The sequence below is a fragment of the Adiantum capillus-veneris genome, chromosome 16, assembly GCF_014529385.1.
Source record: "Adiantum capillus-veneris isolate H3 chromosome 16, ASM1452938v2, whole genome shotgun sequence".
NCBI classification, from domain to species: domain Eukaryota; kingdom Viridiplantae; phylum Streptophyta; class Polypodiopsida; order Polypodiales; family Pteridaceae; genus Adiantum; species Adiantum capillus-veneris.
The window spans coordinates 133,032,595-133,052,779 of record NC_140946.1 but is presented as its reverse complement, the minus strand read 5'-3'; the positions used below and the strand labels follow the sequence as shown (position 1 = coordinate 133,052,779).

Here is a 20,185-nt window from a genome sequence, read left to right as displayed (position 1 = left end):
CAGGATTTCTTGGCTATGGTTATGGATTGATGTTCATGGATACTTTCTGGATTCTGAAGGATCTTGAGCATTCCGCTCCTTGGATTCTCTAGGTTCTTGAGCATCATGCTCTTGTCACCTTCGCAAAGAATCCCAAGTCTTGTGTCGACTTCTTGCAGAGAGAAATTTTTTTTTGCTTTTTTTTTTTGCTGTTGTACCCGAAATAGGGGGAGAGAATTCGCTGGCTGGTTGTGTTGCTTTATTTTCTAAGTGGCTGCCCACTTATTAAGTGGACGGCCGGCATATTGTAAAATTGGTATGAACCTGCCCAAAAACTCAATAAAACCTTATAAGTTAAAAACAATACCTTTCAGAACAGTTCCCAAGCGTCCCTGGATGCAACTACATGCACAAATGCAATGCAGACATAGATTCCTCGCGGGAAAGCGTCTGCTCTTCCCGGAAAAGTCGTTAAAATATTCCGCTTTTTGAGAAAAGCTTCTCGGAACCCGTCTTTATTCTTGTGCTTGCGTCTTTACGCGTATTCCTCTTTTCCAGTTCGGATTTCCTCTCGACTATGGATATCCCCTTTCCGATGCACCCGGCACCCTCCTTGTGACGCATCAAGAATACCCATCACCTAGTCCTTTCCTACCGAACTTACGGTACAATCCCCTTCACGATGCTCTATGTCACCCATCCTATGACGCATCAGAGATGTCCGTTCCCGGATGGTTGGATACTTCTTTCCGATGCTCCCTGTCACCCATCCGATGTGACGCATCAGAAGTACCTGTTCCTGGTGGCCTTACAGATATTCCCTTTCACAGTGCTCGTGTCATTACTTTGAATGACGCACTAGGAATACTCTGTACTCGGATGTCTCCAGTGAGAAAAACCCTCTCACTTAAAATTCCAATAATTCATTTAGAATTAGTTTCTTGGTGTTCCAAGCGAGAAAACCCTCTCACTTATAAATCCAACAATTCATTTAGAATTATTTTTCTGTCAGATAAAGCCAATTTAGCAACAGTCTCAAGCGCTCCTCCGTGCAGGTGGGCTGGTGCTGCTCCATGACACTCCGTAGCTCTCAATAAATCAATCCTCCAGTCTCCTGCTCAGACCAACTCTGCGCATCTATGTAAAGATCCACCTGATGGAAGGCTCCAAGGCTCCACTTGAAGCAACAACTCCTTCAAGGCTCCTGCCCTGGAAGCATTCCTCTGACAACAAACTTCCCAAGGAGGGCTTTGCTCTGCTGTGCTGGGTCTATGATCCTTAATTCCCCCCTGAGAACATGGTAGAGTGATGACCTGCCAGGCTACTTTGGCTCGGGCTGAGTGTCGCGCCCTGACCAAAGAAAGTTCCTAATCAGTCTCTCTAATTGGCTGATACAGGAGCTCGAGAAGATCCAACAAGATGTAATGTACCACATAGTCGCCAACAACACCTGGTTGGCCACTACAACTCTGCTTGCCAAAGAGAGCCGTGCCGAACTCCAATGTAGCAACGTGCTCCTGATGGACAAGAGGAGGGGGGTTAGTCTGTGACTCTGTTGCTCAGGAGACAAGTCGAGGCCAACTCTCGGAATTGTCCTACAACTTCTCGGACCACTAATGCTGCTTCTCCGCCATCTTCTTCCGAAGCTTCAGTGGCCGACCAGGAAGAACCGCTCAAACCAAAGGTTTTCCAACCCAAATATTTCACCCAAAGCATGGTTTCTGAGAGACAACTAGACACAAAGTACCTTCGTGCGAGCAGCAAAAGTCTAAGCATGAATATTCTTGGAAATGTTACAATTTTAAGCAACTCACTTCTTATTGGAATTGTCAGCAACAAAAGCAACAACATGAAGCTTCCAAAGGATCTCATCTTAAAAAGCAATCAACAATATCAAGATGAAGCTTCCAAAGGATCTCATCTTAAAAAGAAATCAACAATATCAAGATGGGCTTACTTAGTGGCACATATATCCGACCCTAGTCGAGTACTCGGTCGTGAATGTCGCGACGCTAGACAAGTTCCCCACTGGAAGCCTTAATACCCGTTGAAACAGCTGAAGATTAAGAAGATTCTGGTTCTTGTGTGACAACCAAGAAGCACATGACCCCTTCTTTGGCCGTGATCAAGGCAAAAAAACTCGCCTTGTCACCGCTCTTGCAGAATAATGTCTCTCTCTCTGAATAGATACCAAATGCAGTGGTGAATGATAATTTTTCAAACTTGAAGATACCAGTCCTCACCTTCAACGGTGCAAAGGAGAAAATAGATACAGACTCTTGCAGCACGACTTCGATCGCTGTAATTGAATCTTTGGACACGAATTATTCTAGTGATAAAGCTTTATAGATAGATGTACCTCCAAATACTACTCTGTCTCAGTCTACGACATCCCTTCAGGAGGATTTTACTGTTCGAGATAAACCAATGAGATACCTTACAGATTTCCAACAAGTGGTCATCATTCAACAGAAAACTCAAGTCAATTTACCGATAATTTCACTCGAAGCAGATAAAGATTCAATCTTTTATTGGACAAAGCTCGAAGTTACAAATGACTTTGACAAAAGCACTAATCAAGTTGCAGATGTGATACTGATACTTTTGACAAAGATGAAACAAGTTGCAGATATGATCAGTTTTCAGTTTGGCAAAATAGTTATGGTCAATAATAGTGCCATGACACGGGACTTGACAGCTAGAGCTTTGGATGCAGAAGCAAGCAGAATACATTTTCCTTCTCCCGGAGTTTCTACAACTACCCTTGGGTTTTATTTTAAATGGGAGGGAATGTCACGATTGTGACGTATTCTTTGTTTTTGTATTACCTTCTTGCTTGATTCTTTTCTAGATACGAAGATGCACCAGATCCGAGACTCCCGATTCTCCAAAGGATGCGTCCCTTCGTCCAAGAGTCGCACCTGTTCGGCGAATAGCCCTGCCTCTTCAGCGAATGGATGCACCTTTACGCCAAAGGGTCACGACTCTACAGTAGAGAGACATGACTATTGGCCTAGAGTCACGCCTTTTGACCTATGGTCATCTCTCTTCATTGTGTCTCTTCAATTTCTATCTAAGAACGCCCTTGTAACACATTTCAATCAATTAATGAATGAATCAAACACAGAGTCTTTTAAGTCTTATCTCAGAGTCAAGTTCAAGTTTCTTAAGTCTTAATCATGAGTTTAAGTACTTAATTAAGGATTAGTACCTAGAATCCTTACATGCAGACTCTTGAAGGAAGAAGCGACTAAGCTCTGCCCAGTCCAGAGGCCACTCTACCAGCAAGAGTGTTCTGCGTGTCCAAACTCTCTGTCCAAAGTGCCTCCACTCGCTCTCCAAGCTCTGGATCCAGCAAGATCCTCTTGGGGATGTGTAGCATTGCGCGCACATCCCCTCCCCCCCCCTCCGTCTGTCTGTTACTGTGAGAATCGCTGGCGCGTGGTTGGAAAAAGTAGTCCCTGCCAGGACGCAAACATATCTCCCCATGTCACAAATGTGGTCACTGTCGTAGAAGCGATCTATCCTAGATAGATTCACTCCTCCTACCTTGGGGTCAGAGCGTGAGAAAGACAAGCTGTATGGGGCTCTCACAAAACCTGAGTGCTGCCAAACATCAGAAACCCTCATAGTCATACATAGCCCCGTGCACCATAGCATGGCCACCTCCAATTCTGTCAGAGGGGTCCTCAAACATATTGAAGTCCCCCCCAACACACCACTGCTTTGCATGTGGCAAAGACTCAACAACATGAGACCAAAACATTGCTCGTGCACTTGCCACGTTGGACGCATATATGTTCAAGAAACCCATAAGGCAATCCTAAACCTGCATAGTAATCCATTGAGCTCTGCCTGGCACAATAATACCTCTACCCACAATGGTCTGTTGCCAAGAATCCGCAATAGTCATTCATACCCCTCCTTGGATACCTCCGGGTCCAAATGCAGCTGACCAAAACGTCTCATAGCGACCACGCAAAATCTGACCACATTACTCGTGTAGCATAAGAATATCAATCTCACCACCCACAAGGCATTACTGAAGCTCCTGACGAAACCGACCCCTCTGACGTGGAAATAGGGGCCCTCCAAATCCCTACACATTCCATGAGATGATCCTCATGGAGTCAGTGAGAAAAAACAGATGCTGCAACAACAACGAGCCTCGCTATCTTTGAGGCCGGTTTGGATGGGGAGTAATCCGCATCTGAGCGACCTCTAGACAAGCGCGTCTAAAGTGACTGCCCCACCCAGGCCCAGGCCCAGGCCCAGGCCCAGCGTACAACCCATAGGGCTACATCCTTTGTCCAAGAATCCTCATGTACAAATACATAGAAGGGGGGCTGTGACTGTCAACAAACAAATGCACCACAATGTGCCTGGAACCTGCTGCATCTGGCAGCGTCACACTGAACTTGGCTAAAGGCCAAAGTGTCTGTACCAAATCTGTCACCCCTAGGTCCCCTGTGTGGTGTGAGAACTCGGTGGCTTGGACCTAGAGCCAGTCAAGAACTGTGCGCAGGGTCCACTCTGTAGGATCCCTGCCGCACAACGGAAAGGAGAAGCCTACCGTTGTGTCCAGAGCCCCAATGCCTGGAGCTGCTAGAAAGAGGACGTGGACTCGAAAGCAAGCCTCCTCCAGGTCGGGAGAAGGATCACCTAGGAAACGTGTGAAACTGTAGTCAAAGAAGTCCCATCGTCTGCGAATGTCAAAACTGGTCAAACCTCGAGGGTATACTGCAAAAGAAGAAGTTCGAACCAGAAGAGGCGGCCTTAGATGGGGCTGTCCCTCCCGAGCCATGCGGCTCGTAGCGAAAGCACCACCAAGAGATCGCCTCGCTGTAGATGCGTGTCCAGACCCATGCGTCTGAGGAGTGTGAGATGGGTCGGGAGATAAGGTTGAGGGTCCCTCCGGCGAGAGAGGAGGAGCAGGAGGTGGGGGTGGGGGTGGTGGAGGTGGGAGTGAGGCGAATGAGGGTGGTGGCGAGGGAGGCAGTGGAGGCAGCAGAGCTGAGGCGGAGGGAGCCTCCTCAGGGGGGTCCTGCTGAAGGGGGGTTAAAACGGTTCCCTGTCGGAACCCAATGGTGCTGAGCTACAGGGGGGTCGAGCACCAAGGGGAGCAGTGTGGCGAGCTCGTCCCTGTCGGAGGTGGCCAAGCACCTGCTGCCAATCGTCAGCTGTCTGATCGCTGCCCTCTGTCGAGGTACTAGCCTGTGTGCCTTGGGTATTTGTCTGCTAGGCATGCTCAGCCTTGGGAGGTTGCGCATGCGATGTGGGTCGGGTTCTCTCCTGCAAGGAGAGGCCTTTTGCTAAGTGGCTCATCTGCCTGCAAATGAAGCACTGATTCGTTAGACATGAATACTCCACACTCTGTCTGATCCAACCCCCGCTCACCTGAGGGAACATGATCATCTTCGGGAGGGAGTGTGTGTCTCGAACAAGAACCCGCGGGTCGTAGAGTAGATAAACCTACAGCCTTGGCCACATGTCACGTGACACATCCAACCCTATGTGTCCGTGGACAAGCTACATCATGATCAGGGTTCAGTTCAGTTCAGTCAGTCTAGATTTAGAAGTGATCTGGCACTTTTGTGAGTCTATTCGTAGACCGTGCATGCCCAGTCACTTAGCATAGATGCATATCCTCTGGTTGCACACAACATGATCATCAGTATTCCCATCAGAATCCATTCGAATCAGTTAGGGATTTTTCCAGTGCATTTAGCCTATTTTCCCTATTTTTGACATTTTTCACTTATTATTTTTAAGTGACTTCCCAGCAAAAGTAGGTAGGGCAATTTTGCTAAGAAAATATATAAGCAAACCCAAGTTAGCACTAAATGGCAGAAGAGGCAGCAAGAGCTACGCACTCAACATGCATCTTCTCAGCAAGAACCCATCAGCACCCACAAGCGTCTGGCGTTTTTGGTCAACCCTGATCGCCGAGATTTCAGCCTAGCGTTTTGTAGCATTGCCATCAACCCCTAGCCTGGCGTTTCAGCTTTGCTTCATCGCCATCATCCCCACATGTCCAACGTTTTTGCTAACGCTTACCAGATTTGCCAGCATTTTCATTTATGGCTGGAGCATTTTCATTTTCAGCCATAAATGAAGCATTTGCAGCAGCGTTTTCAGCATTCCATACAGCAGCAGATTCAGCCATAGAGACTTACAGAGTATCGTCCTTTTCAGCCCTTAAAAACGCAGCCAAAACAGAGTTTTCAGCCACCCCAAATCAGTCCCAGATTTTCAGCCATAGTGTTTTTATGGACAGCAGATAGAAGACCGCAGATTTCAGCCCTAGAGTTGTCATCGTCATTCCCGTCGTCGTCACTGGCATAGTCCCAAGTTGCATCAGTCCATTGCATCGTCATTGTACCACTTTATGCAATCAATAGTAGACCACTCTCGCCGACGAGAGTAGGGCCTTCCGAGGAGGGTTTTTACAACATCTCTAGTGTCGTATCTCTTCTCTCTCTATCTCTCAGTCTCATACACTTGCACGCACAATGTCCATTCACTTTATTTGTGATCATAGCATTCTCTTACTAAGAACGGAAGACTCTACCTTTCATAAGAACAAAAGGAACCTTGAGCACAGTTCGGAGCACTCATCTTGAGCAAAGCGTAAACAATCATTCCGCTGCACCTAACACCACAACTGAAGCTGCAGTGCGCGGTGACTCCAGAACTATCCCGAACATGGAACCAATCGTGGAAAGAAGAGGGAGGCACTCTCTCCTCAGGTCTGGGAAGCAGACTGAGATAGGCAAGACGGCCTCCTCCTCAAGCACATCTGCAGTAGGGTCGAAACCATGATGCCATCGTCTGAAGTAAGCTCGAGTTGCTCGGACACCTAGCGAGCTCATCGATATCACCTTGGCCGTCATCTTTGGAGACTTGAACTCTATCTGATAATACCCTCTCCCGAGGATCTGGACATCGGTGATCTTGCCCACATCGAAGAGGAGTCGGACCTGAAATAAGTCCCGAACCTTGCCTCGGCTTGGTAGAGTGCCAATAATCTTGCAGATAACCGAGGAGGCTTGCAATCGTTTCACCTCGGCCATCAAGCTCGCTTGCTCGTCTGACGAAAGAGCAAGTTGAAGGGTCGGCTCCACGGGGTCGGGCGAGGGGGCTTGTGAGGAGTCCCTCTGTGGTGGAGCAGAGGCCACCATTCTGTGTCTTCTTTCTGCTGAAAAAGAGAAAGGGGCGGGCGAGGACGTTGAAGAAGAGGCTACCGCTGCGAAATGCTCACACAGAGCAGGCACAACCCAGCAGAGGAGGGGGCGGGACGCAGCGGGAGGGAAAAGGCGAGAGAAGGTATGATTTTGTTTGGGGGGGGGGCAGCCAGACAGCACGCTGTTTTTCAGCGCACTGCACAGCAGGGGGTTCTACACGGCAATGGAGGGGGGTGCTCTGGGCTGCAGGGAAGCACACTGTAGGTCAGCGCGCTGCGCAGCACAGTGAAGGGGGGGGGGGGGGGGGGGGGGGCGGGGGCGACGCAAGAGGGGAGGGTGGGGGGGTTCAGCAGCAGCCAGAAGTCAGCACAGTTGAGAGAGAATGCTGATGTAAAAGAGAGGATTAGAGAAATTCAAGTAGATTTAATTGAATTAGCAGTAAACAGGTGGTAGGAAGAACGGATCTATCAGTAGTATACAAGTGGGTGTTCAGTGAAGGCCTACTGTACGAGCACCCAACTAAAAAAATATGACGGCAAATGCCCCAATGAAGGAAATTTGACACGTTACAGGAGCCAGCTTGGGCATCCTCTATAAACTCACCAGGCGTGATGACAGATAAATCGTTCTTTATGGCTTTCAAAAAGTAGTGTACTCAGGAGAAGTGTACTTTCTCTTCTTTAGATAGCTGTAGGTTGCTGCTTGAGGCTATGTTGTAACTTGAAAAGAGCCTCTACTTCTGGGGCTTGTGCCCATTTGAAGGAGCTTTTACGGCAATCATAATCCATTACTTGCAGGTAAACATTTTAGGCAGCTTTTACTGCAATTTGGGTGAAAATTTGTTTATCGGTTTTTTCTTGAAGATTTCAACCTTACTTTTGCCCTACATAAGGCTGGAACTTTGGGAGCAATTGTGGACCGTTGGATTCAGCTTGTTGATAAGTCCTATGTGGCAAAGTCAGTGATATTTCTCATCCGTTGTTTTAGAGGGGCATTAATTAGGGGCGTGACACGCTTATCATCCTATGTAGGCCATGTGACTATTTACCTTGTTTGTGAAGTAAAAGATGTATAACTTCATTATTTAATTCATTGCACTGTCTTGCATTCAGGTGAAGATATCTGGGGGAGGACGGTGTAATGTAACAACAGCCTTATATGAGAACCCTTTGGTAATAAGGATCACGGATTCAACTTTTCTTACATCTTTTTGCACTGCATATAGTTTATTTATGTTTTCGTGGTGTCTTAGTACATTGCAAAGTTCTCGTTCATTCTTTGTGTGCAATGGCCTCTAGCTGTCATTTGTCCAGAGCTGTACACTCCTCCGCTCCTGCTAGAGTTTTCCACTGTATGCACCATTTCAATATCAGTCCCCTGGATTTGTTTGTCTATTGTACACTTTAGCAGCGACATGGTTATTTGCCTTTCTGAAATAAGCATCCAAGAACTCTACAGCATGGCAATCCAAGGAGCGATGACCAAGGTGGACAATTACCCATCAAAGCACATGGCATCTTAGTAATGCCTGGGTCCTTCAACAGTGTCCACTTAGAGGTCTGCTGGTGACGTAAAAACATCTCTCCTCCACCTCACGAAGTTTCTGGTGGACCTGACACAGAGCATTGGTGCTCCTGGAGCTTTTGTAAGCACATCAAGCACTGATGCACGCACGCACGAAACCCTGGGTGTGTCTACAAAGCCAGAGTAGATGGGAAACAGTGTTAATTCATCGTAATTGAACACTGAACACAACAAGTTACCATTCTTCGAGCATGAAATAGGCTTGCAACAGGCAAAATGCCCTTAATATATCTCCATAGAAAAAGACACTCTATTAAAAGGAGCTTATTTTACCAAATAAACAAGGTAACATTCTCTCACCATATGTCTGCGGGTGCGCGCACACGCATATTGTAACTAGAGCAGCAGAGATCCAACTTTTCCTTCCTAAAAGCCTGACTACTGTAGGATCTAGTCTTGTCTTTGCAAATATACTAATTAACTTTTTGAGGTGATGAAGTCTTCTTTTGGGATATCTTGTCACTTAGGATGCCTTGTCACTTCTACGTGTAATTTTATAACCCTATTGATGATAACACTAGGGAAAACCTTGGGGTATATTCTCTTTGGGCAAGTCTCTTATTCTGTTTTGCCTAGACTCTTCAAGAGTTTTGTCTATAGGCTTAAGGTTTATGGGTACCTTTTGGCGGGGACACAACTCCTTAGAAAAATACGTAGTCAGAGAGTGAACCCTTTAATTAAATTTTTTTTTTTATTAACTTGAAATCACTAATGAATTCTCTTCGTGACCAAAAATGGAAACAATTATTGTTAAGGAAATCTACTACTAATGATTGAACTCAGTAGGCACTTACTAGGGGAATGGTCCCAACTAGGGGACTACAATGTAACCCTATGTAGAGCAGCCGAGGCTCGTCGATTTGACTTCCTTCGGCGTTGGGCCCGATCTCCACTCTTCTTCACACTTACAGGTGGACAGATTACATGGCATTATGCACCTCCTCAGTGGTTTCTCCTCCACTCATCATACAGACCACCATGAGATTGTTCTAGTCGAGTTGTCACTATAGTGGCTCTCAACCTTACATTCCGCTTGTACACCCCACGTGATAGGCTATTTTGGCATCCGCTGGGGATTATATTGTACTCAGTAATATACAGCCCTGATTTTTCCAAAAAAAAAAAAAAAAAAAAAACAATGTAACCCTATGTAAATAAGTTCACTAAAACCTATGTGAACTTCACCTTTACTGACAAGTCGGGCATTTACACTTACCTTGCTTTGTTCTGCGACCTCGACACCTCCATTGCAGACCCTAGGGCTTGCATTGCTTGCGACAATGTTGATGCCATCATGCCTTTACAACTATGCCAACCCTTGCTTTGCTGTCTTCGATGAAAGATGATGAGGGCTATCATCTACAAGTTGTACAAGGTGAGCATCTCACTGCTCACTTGGCTTGAAAACGTTCATTGTTTTTGTCATTTGCACTTTGGCACTCATAGCTCTCAAGTAAATTGACTATCGTCTGTTCCTGTTGAGAAACCCGTTGCTATAGTGGGCTTGAAGAAAAACATGGATTCCAATACTCTTAACATGCTTAAAGTTGTTTATGTATTTGAAGCTTTACTGTATATGAAGGGTTCCATAAGGCACCTACCTGCTGACCTTTCTACCTAAATTACAAATGGTATGTTGTTGAAAAGATCACCAACAACATGCTTAATGTAACTTGGTAAATGTTGTAACGCACGTTTCTGTTGTTTGGATCTTTAGTGCTTTTAGTATCTTTGATCTTACTTTGCCACATGACACATCCAACCCTATGTGTCCGTGGACAAGCTACAACACGACCAAGGTTTAGTTCACTCAAGTCAGTCTAGAATAGGAAGTGATCTGGCACTTTTGTGAGTCTGTTCGTAGACCGTGCATGTCCAGACACTTAGATTAGATGCCTATCCTCCGGTTGCACACAGCATGATCATCAGCATTCCCATTAGAATCCATCAGAATCCATCAGGGGAATTTCCAAGTGCATTAAACCTATTTTTCCTATTTTTGACATTTTTCACTTATTTATTAAGTGACGTTTGTTGGGAACTAGGTAGGGCAATTTTGTTAAGATAATATATAAGGAAACCAAAGCTAGCACTTTCTGGCAGAAGAGGCAGCAGGAGCGCTTGTTCACAGGCAACTTCTCAGCAGGACCCCAAGTTTCTCTAGCGTTTTTGCATCACAGCAGCGTTTTTGGATCAAGAACCCAGATCAGCCAGCGTTTTTACGTCTGCATCAGCGTGGCGACAGCAAAGGATAGACCAAGGAGAAGTGGCAGCAGGAACTTCGCGTTCAACAGGCACCTTCTCAACAAGACCCCCCACTGGCGGTAAACCTAGCGTTTTCAGCCAAGGACCAAGCCCAGCGTTTTTCAGCATTGCAGAGCCTCCAGCGTTCTGATCCAGGCATCTGAGAAGCCCATCCTGCGTAGAGTACCCCTCCAAAAAGTCCCAGTCAACTCTATTGTAGGCCTTCTCAAAATCGAGAAGAAGTATCACCAGATCCTCACCACAGAGGCGCGCGAGGGTAGAAGCCTCCCAAAAAGTAAAGATGTTGTCAAGGATACTACGCTCCTTGACAAAACCTGTCTGTGCTACATGTATAATGCTCTCTAGAAGTGGCTGAATCCTTAAACTCAAAGCCTTGGCTAGAATTTTGTAGGCTGAGTTGATGATGGTGATGGGCCGCCACTGTCGAATCTCATCCAAGGAGCCACCCTCCTTGGGAATGAGGTAAATCAAGCCCTCACTCGTGCTGTTAGGCATCTCTCTTGTGTGTAGGGATGTACTGAAAAGCATTGCAGAGATCTGGGCCAAGCAAGTCCGAGTACTCTAAGAAAAAGCTGGAAGTCAAATTATCCTCACCTAGACAGCTACCACTGGGAAGTGCTCTGAGGGCCGCGTGGAGCTCCTCTAACTGAAGAGGCAGCTCACGTCTCTGGCGCATCTCCTCAGTCACAAGACAAGGCATCTGTGCCCACACCTGCTCTCTGCATGCATCCTGACGCTCTGATTGAGGCTCTGCTGACAGCAGGTCACGGTACAAGTCAGTAGCAACTGCATGCATGTCCTTTGGCTCTGAAGCAACTGACCCGTTAGGCCTCCTCAACTGGTTGACCTTGGCATGCGCATGTTGGGGCCCCACTGTCTCAAAGAAAGCCCTTGTCACTCTGTCACCCACCTGGGTCTATTGAGATGCGTGTCGATGAAAAGCAAACTCATGGCGCCTCTCCTCTGTGCTTGCAAGCTCTTGGCAAGCGTGCTGCAACTGCTCCTCCAACCACGGACTGTCTGGATGTTGCTCTTGCATCCTCTTCAAGGAAGCAACACCTGGTCGGAGATGCTGCTCCTCATCTCTCGCTGCAGCCAGGCGGGCCGTAGACTCCTAGAGAAAAAGCCGACTAAGCTGAGTAAGTCCAGAGGCCACTCTTTCAGCAGGAGAGTCTTGCATGTCTAAGCCCTCTGTCCAAAGAGCCACCACTCGCTCTCTGAGCTCAGAGTCCAGTAAGACACTCTCAGGGATGCGTAGCATCGTGCTCCCCCTCCTCTGTCTATCTGTCACTATGAGGATCACTGGTGCATTGTCCGAAAAAGAAGTCCCAGCCAGAATGCAAAGTGTACCTCCCAAGTCATAGAAGTGGTCACTAGTGTAGAAGCGATCTATCCAAGATAGATTCACTCCTCCCACTTTGTGCTCTGAACGAGAGAAGGCCAGGCTATATGGGGGCCTCACAAAGCTGGAATGCTGCCACACATCTGAAACCCGCAGTCGTATATAACCTCTCCCAAGCTGCCAGCTCAACTCCATGCATTGTAGTGTGGCTACCTCCAATCCTGTTTGAGGGGTCCTCCAACATGTTGAAGTCACCCCCAATGCACCATTGCTCTGCCTGTGGTAGAGACTCTACTATATGAGACCAAAACTCTGCACGTGCACTCGCCACATTGGGCGCATAGATGTTGAGGAAGCCCATGAGGCAACCTTGAACGTGCATAGTAATCCACTGAGCCCTGCTTGGCACAATAATCTTGTTGCGTTAAAGGGCCAAATGGCCCCCTTTAATGTACATTTTAAATGTTACTAACCTTTGGCCAAGTTCACATTGAACTTGGCCACTAACTTATTAAATTGGTCTTTATACAAATAATAACGGGTAAGTGAGTTTCAACTAACTCACTCACTTATTCCCTTGCAGATAGCGTGCTCTCTCTCTCCCTCTTTCCATCTGCTAGCGCCCACCTTCTTGCTACTCTTCACCACCTCTCCCTGCACACTCTCCACACACTCTCGCGTGCTATTTCACTTGCACACACCGCCGCGCGCTCATCAACCGGTATCAAAGCCCGATTAGGGTTTGCCCCCAAACCTGCAAACGCTGAATTTCAGCCAAGAAGGTCAACTTTCACACGAGATTTTGCAATTTCGTCGCCAAAGGACTTGTCCCTGGACACTAGAGAGCTCCTGGCAACCCAAATTGACCCAAAACAGGCTAAAATTAGGTCAAAAACAGCAAATTACAGGTTATGACAGCAAAATACAGGTTTTGCAAATGATGTATTAAGGTGTGGAAATACTTTAGCTAAGTCCCGGCTACCCGAAAACACTGAAATTGCCGAAAAGCAAGCCCTAAAACAGGTGTTTTAAGCAAATTTCAGATTTGTGCAGGTTTTTGCAAGTGTTTTTATGGTGTGATTACATTGGGAAAGTGCAAATTGATGCAATCTACGCACGTTTGACAAATTTTGTCTATGTATGACCATTTGCGGCTCAATTTCATGTAATTTTGATGCTACAAATTGGGGCTTTTGCGCTTACATGCTTCTAAAGGCTGTGTATTAGTCTTATGTATGTCTTCTGAGGCTAAAAACAACTAAATTTATTGTTTTCGAGCACAAATTCGCTCGCTGAAATTTCCTACGCATAAATTTCAGAAATTGAATTTTGTGCTCAAATCGACCTATTTTGCCCCAAATTGCTCCTGTGACCATTTGGAGCTGTAGTGCACATCTCTGTGAGGCTATACTCTGATATTTGCGTATTTTGCCCAAAAATTCAGCGTTTTATCCCTCTTATTTCGTGCAACTATGGCCTCATCTTCTTCGGATGTGAAGAACCTCTTCGAGATTAGGAGGTTCGATGGAACAGGTTTTGATCTTTGGAAAGACAGGATTGAGGGAATCCTATTTCTTAAGGATTGTGAAGGGGCACTTGAACAAGTGAAGCCACAGAATATGACGGATGAAGCATGGGTTAGCATGAACAGGAAGGCTGTTACATACATTAAAATTTCCATGACGGATGAGACCGTCATTGATGTGAAAGGTCTCGCGACTGCTTTTGATGTGTGGGAGAAGTTAAAGGGAATGTATGAAAATACGACGCCTGTCAACCAGGTGCACTTGATGCGAAAACTTGTTGGCATGCAACTAGATGAGTCCAAGAGCGCGGCAGAGCACTTCTCATTGTTTGTAGATACTTTGTCGGAGTTACAGGATTCTGGCTTGTCCCCTTTTGATGATAAGCTAAAAGCTATCTTCTTGCTTATGACCTTACCTGAGTCATGGGAAACTTTGGTGGTTTCGTTGTCCAATAACCCCAATTTGACCTTTGATGGTGTTAGGGGTTCTATCTTGAATGAAGAAATGGGGAGGAAAGGAAGTGGAGAGGGAGGCAGCTCTGCCAACATGGTTAGACGCAACACAAAAAAGAAGAATGCTTATGCGCAAAGGAGTAAGAGTAAGAGTAAAGAAATGGGAAATGCAAGCAAAGGCAAGGGTGATGTGACTTGCTATCAATGTGGCAGGAAAGGTCACAAGAAACCTGATTGCAGGTACTATAAAGCTGAGTTAGAAAGGAAAAAGAATGGCGGGCACAAAAAGAAAGAGAAGAAGGAAGTCAAGGCAGATGCACAGGATAGCTCAAAGGACAAAGAGAAGGCCAATGTGGTTTCTAGTGTCGTGATCGAGGAGCTGTCAGATGTAGAGGACATCTTGTGTGCCGCTTTGTCAGATGATGATGCTTCTGACTTTGATGCCTCTTTAAATGTTCATTCACATGACATGCAGATCACCAAGAGTGATCTTATTGATGCTTTGTCGACTGTCAATGATGCATTGTCCCAGACTTGGATTTTTGATTCCGGTGCTTCATTTCATGTGACTCCTATCAAGGAGTGTTTCTCTACTTTTGATGTAGGCAAGCGTGACCATGTATACCTTGGAAACAATCATGCATGTTCCATTGAAGGTATTGGCACTGTGCATCTCTCTAGAGATGGCACAAATGAGCTTGTCTTGCATGATGTTAGATATGTGCCGGGAATCAAGAAGAGTCTGCTTTCCGTTGGTCAGATGGATATGCATGGTTACAGCATCTTGTTTGAGAGAGGATCATGGAAAATGACCAAAGGCTCAAGGCTGATTGTAAAGGGCACAAAGAAAGGGACACTTTACTGCATGCATGGAAAGGCCGTGTTGGGCAAGTTTATTGCATTGGCTAAAATTAACTCTCACATGGAGTTGTGGCACAAGGAGGCTTGGCCATATGAGCCAAAAGGGCCTTTCTAAGCTTTGTACTTTGAACAAGCTTGATGCTAAAGGCACAAAGCTTGACTTTTGTAATGAATGTCAATATGGCAAGCAAGTAAAGCGTTCTTATTACTCTGGTGTCTCTCGTAAATCTTGTGTGTTTAATCTTGTAAATTCTGATGTATGTAGCATGCCTACTAAGTCTATGGGTGGTGCATGTTATTTTGTTTCCTTTGTTGATGATCATTCTAGGAAAATTTGGGTTTATTTGCTTAAGTCTAAGGATGAAGCCTTTGCTGCGTTTAAGAGATTTCATGCATTTGTGACCACCCAAACAGGTAGAAAGCTAAAATGCTTGCGTACAGAAAATGGGGTAGAGTACACAAGTGCTGAATTTAACAAATTTTGTGAAAATTTGGGCATTAAGAGGGAGCTTACTGTGCCATACAACCCGTCTTCTAATGGTGTGGCAGAAAGATTCAATATGACACTTTGTGAGAGGGTGAGATGCATGCTGTCCACAACTAATCTCTCTCATGGATTTTGGGGAGAAGCTTTGAAAACTGCAGTGCATATATGTAGTCGATCTCCTCACATGCGTTTGAAAGGTGACATCCCTGAAGAGGTTTGGTTTGGCAAGCTTGCTTCATATGATCACTTACGCATTTTTGGTTGCAAAGCTTTTGTGCATGTTAGACCTGAGTTGAGGAGTAAACTAGATGCGAAGTGCATTAAAGGCCTCCTCATGGGATATGGTGAAGAAGGCGAAATGAGTTACAGGATTTGTTTACCTCAGCTCAAAAGGGTCGTACGCAGCCGGGATTTTCTTTTTAATGAGGCAAAGCTACTTCAAAACAATTGTGCCTCAAAGCATGACCATAAAAGGGTGAAATTTCAGCATGACCAGCCACCTGTTAGGCCTATTTTTCACCCTCAGGATGCACCACAAATGGTTGAAAAGGTAGATGATCCAGTGATGTTTGAGCCAGATGATGTTGGACAGCAAATTGAGGCTCCTGAAGGGCATTTGCAGCCAAGAAACAATGCTGAAAATGATGTACAGCAGCCCATTGTTGATGATTTTATAGTGCCACCTGATGTAAACCCATTGCCGGATAATGTGGATCATTGGGTGAGGCGGTCTACTCATCAAAGACGGCATGTGAGGTATAAAATCAAAACTGTTGATGCAAAACCCAAGTATAAGGCAAGGGTTGTGGCAAAGAGATATGTTCAAACCAAGGGCATAGACTTTCAGGAAGTGTTCTCTCCTGTTGTGAAGATGACCACGTTGGGTGTATTGTTTGCCTAGTGGTTGCTCTTGATTTGGAAATGGGCCAAATGGATGTACATACCGCTTTCTTGTATGGTGATGTGGAAGAAGAGCTTTACATGAAGCAACCCGAGGGTTTTGTTATCCCTGGCAAGGAACATTTGGTATGTATGCTCAATAGAAGCTTGTATGGGCTGAAACAATCATGTAGACAGTGGTAGAAGAAGTTTGATCGCTTCATGCTTTAACATGGTTATAAAAGAAGCCATGCAGACCATTGTTTGTATACCAAACGTGATGAGGATGGCAGCCCTATCATTCTTGTGCTCTATGTAGATGATATGTTGATAGCTGCCAAGGAAAGAAACACTGTAGATGCTCTTTAAGGACAGCTGAAATCTGCGTTTTCAATGAAAGACCTTGGGGCAGCTGAACATATACTTGGAGTGCGTGTTACACGGCAAAGAGACAAGCGCCTATTGTATTTGTCGCAAGAAAAGTACATTGAAAAGGTGTTGGACAAATTTAACATGGTTGAAGCAAAGCCTCTTGGTATGCCGTTACAGCCATATGTCAAAATCTCAAAAGATGATTGTCCCAAATCGAAGGAAGAAGCCAATGACATGCAAAGCGTGCCTTATGCTTCAGCTTGTGGTTCACTTATGTATGCTATGGTTGCTATTAGGCGTGACATAGCCCATGCAGTGGGAGTTGTGAGCCGGTTTATGGCTAATCCAGGGAGGTTGCATTGGGATCTGTAAAATCCATTATGAGGTACTTGAAAGGGACTAAAAACAAATGCCTCTGCTATGGTAAAGGACCAATGGAGTCGAAGGGATTTTGTGACTCTGACATGGCTGGTGATGTGGATACACGAAAATCCACAAGTCGCTATGTATTTACTCTTGCGGAGGTGCTGTTTCATGGTGTTCAAGATTGCAAAAGATTGTTGCATTGTCTACCACAGAGGCTGAATATATTTAAGCCACTGAGGCTTCCAAAGAAGCTATTTGGTTAGCACGCCTATGCAGTGAGTTTGGTTTGCCTGCCAAGGCACCTATGCTTGGTTGTGATAGCCAGAGTGCCATATGTCTGGCAAAGAACGCCATGTTTCATGCACGCACAAAGCATATTGATGTGCGGTATCACTTCATACGAGAAGTGCTTGAGGATGGCCTTATAAGTTATTACATTGGTTAAGGTCCATACATCACAAAATCCAGCAGATGCTCTCACTAAGTGCTTACCCAAAGCACAACATCATCTATGCATAGAGATGGTGGGAGTCACGTAGCTTAAAGGCACCATTTATGCCTTTAAGTGGGAGGTTGTTGGGTTAAAGGCCCAAATGGCCCCCTTTAATGTACATTTTAAAGGTTACTAACCTTTGGCCAAGTTCACATTGAACTTGGCCACGAACTTATTAAATTGGTCCTTATACAAATAATAAAGGGTAAGTGAGTTTCAACTAACTCACTCACTTATTCCCTTGCAGATAGCGTGCTCTCTCTCTCTCTCTCTCTCTCTCTCTCTCTCTCTCTCTCTCTCTCTCTCTCTCTCTCTCTTTCGATCTGCTAGCGCCCACCTTCTTGCTGGTCTTCGCCACCTCTCCCTGTACACTCCCCGCACACTCTCGCGTGCTATTTCACTTGCACACCGCCGCGCGCTCATCAAATCCTTCTGCCCACAATGGCCTGCTGCAAAGAATCCGCAATAGTCATACATACCCTTCCTTGGATGCCTCCAGGTCCAAATGCAGCTGACCAAAACGTCTCATAACAACCACGCAAAATTGGACCACCCTGTCTAATGTGGCTCTCACCAAGATGATGCTCCTGTAGCATAAGAATGTCAATCTCACCACTTTTGAGGTTTGCATATTTGAATTTAGGTGGTATAATGATATCTTTTTGTGGTAAACTTGAATTTAAAATCAATTTCGCGTGGAATATTTTAAATTTAAGTGGTAAAATTTAAATTTTTATAAAAAAGTTTGAATTTTAAAATTTGGGCGGGATATTTTAAAATTTAGGCGGGATATTTAAAATTTGGGAGGGATATTTAAAATTTAGGCAATCAGATTTTGAATTTTAAATTTAGGCGGGAAGGTTTTGAATTTATAGCGAGATCTCTACTGTTGCATGGGGCGTACAATGGGGCCAAGATCAAATTGTACTATGCTAGGTCAGATGAGATCCCAACAATACCAGTACCAGAAACACATCCAAAGTCAGAAGATGAACCTCTTGACTTGTTTCATATCAAACCAGTAGAGGGACAAGGACAATAATTGTTCAAACCAATAGTTTGGTATTGATTTTAGTTCTAACTTAGAAGCATATACAATTTGGCATTTTCAACGGCCACATTCCATGAGATAATCCTTATGGAGTCAGTGAGAGAAAACAGATGCTCGCACAGCAGCCAACCTCACTATCTTTGAGGCCGGTTTGGATGGGGAGTAATCCGCATCCGAACGATCTCTAGACAAGCGTGGAAGGAGTGACTGTCCCGCCTAGGCCCAAGCCGAGCGTGCAGCCCGAAGGGCTACATCTTGCGTCCAAGAATCCTCATGTACAAATACATAGCAAGGAGGGCTCTGGGTGTCAGCAAACAAATGCACCACAATGTGCCTGCAACCCGGTGCATCCGGAGGCTATACGCTGAACCTGGCAGGAGGCCAAAGTGTCTGCACCAGATCTGTCACCCCCAAGTCCCCTGTGTGTTGTGAGAACTCAGTAGCCTGAATCTGGAGCCAGTCAAGAACTGTGTGCTGGGTCCATTCTGTGGAATTCCTAGCGCATAGCAAAAAGGAGAAGCCCACCGCTGTGTCCAAATGCCTCTAGCTGCAAGAAAGAGGACGTGGACTCGAAAGCAAGCCTCCTCTAGGTCAGGAGAAGAGTCACCCAGGAACCGTGTGAAGTTGTAGTCGAAGAAGTCCTAGCGTCTACGAATGTCAAAACTAGTCAAACCTCTAGGGACAATTGTAAAAGGAGAAGTTTGCACCGAAAAAGGCGGTCTCAGGTGGGGCTGTCCCTCTCGAGCCACATGGCTCGTAGCGAAAGCACTACCAAGAGATCGCCTCGCGGCAGACGCGTGTCCAGTCCCTTGTGTCTGAGAAGGAGTGGAGGAGGGGTCGGGAGATGAGGCTGTGGGCCCCACTGGGGAGAGAGGAAGGACGGGAGGCGGAGCGGTAGTGTCTGAGGGAGGAGGAGGTGAAGGTGGAGGAACTGAAGTGGACGGGGCCTCCTCAGGCGGGTCTTGCTGAAGGGGATCAAAGCGGTTTTTAGTGGAACCTAGTGCTGCTGAGCTGCAGAATGGGGAGCAGTGGGGCGAGCCCGCCCTTGTCGGCGACGGCCAGGCACCTGTTGCCAACCGTTAGCTGTCTGATCTCTGGTCTCAGTCTAGGTACCAGCATGTGCGTCCTGTGTATCTGCCTGCTGGGCGTGCTCAGCCTTGGGAGGCTACGCATACGCTGTGGGTCGAGGTCTCCTGCGAGGACATGCCTTTGCCAAATGGCCCATCTGTCTGCAAATGAAACACTGATTTGGGAGGCCAGAATACTCCACGCTCTGGCGGAACCAACCTCCACTCACCCGAGGTAATAGGATGACCTTCGGAAGAGTGTGGGTGTCCCGAACGA

At 46.1% G+C, this 20,185-nt stretch overlaps 1 protein-coding gene across 6 annotated transcripts in view; it reads left to right on the top strand.

Moving 5' to 3' along the window:
• LOC147439895 (uncharacterized) overlaps nucleotides 1-20,185 on the top strand; it is a 131,519-nt gene that overhangs the window by 30,591 nt on the left and 80,743 nt on the right. For 4 of the 6 annotated variants that reach the window (XM_086485615.1, XM_086485612.1, XM_086485614.1 and 1 more), the window contains exon 3: nucleotides 8,276-8,335. The exons of the other annotated variants lie outside the window; for them this stretch is intronic. In XM_086485615.1, the coding sequence (XP_086341741.1) occupies nucleotides 8,276-8,335 (60 nt within the window). The remainder of the gene's footprint in view (nucleotides 1-8,275; nucleotides 8,336-20,185) is intronic. 6 annotated transcript variants of the gene reach the window in all.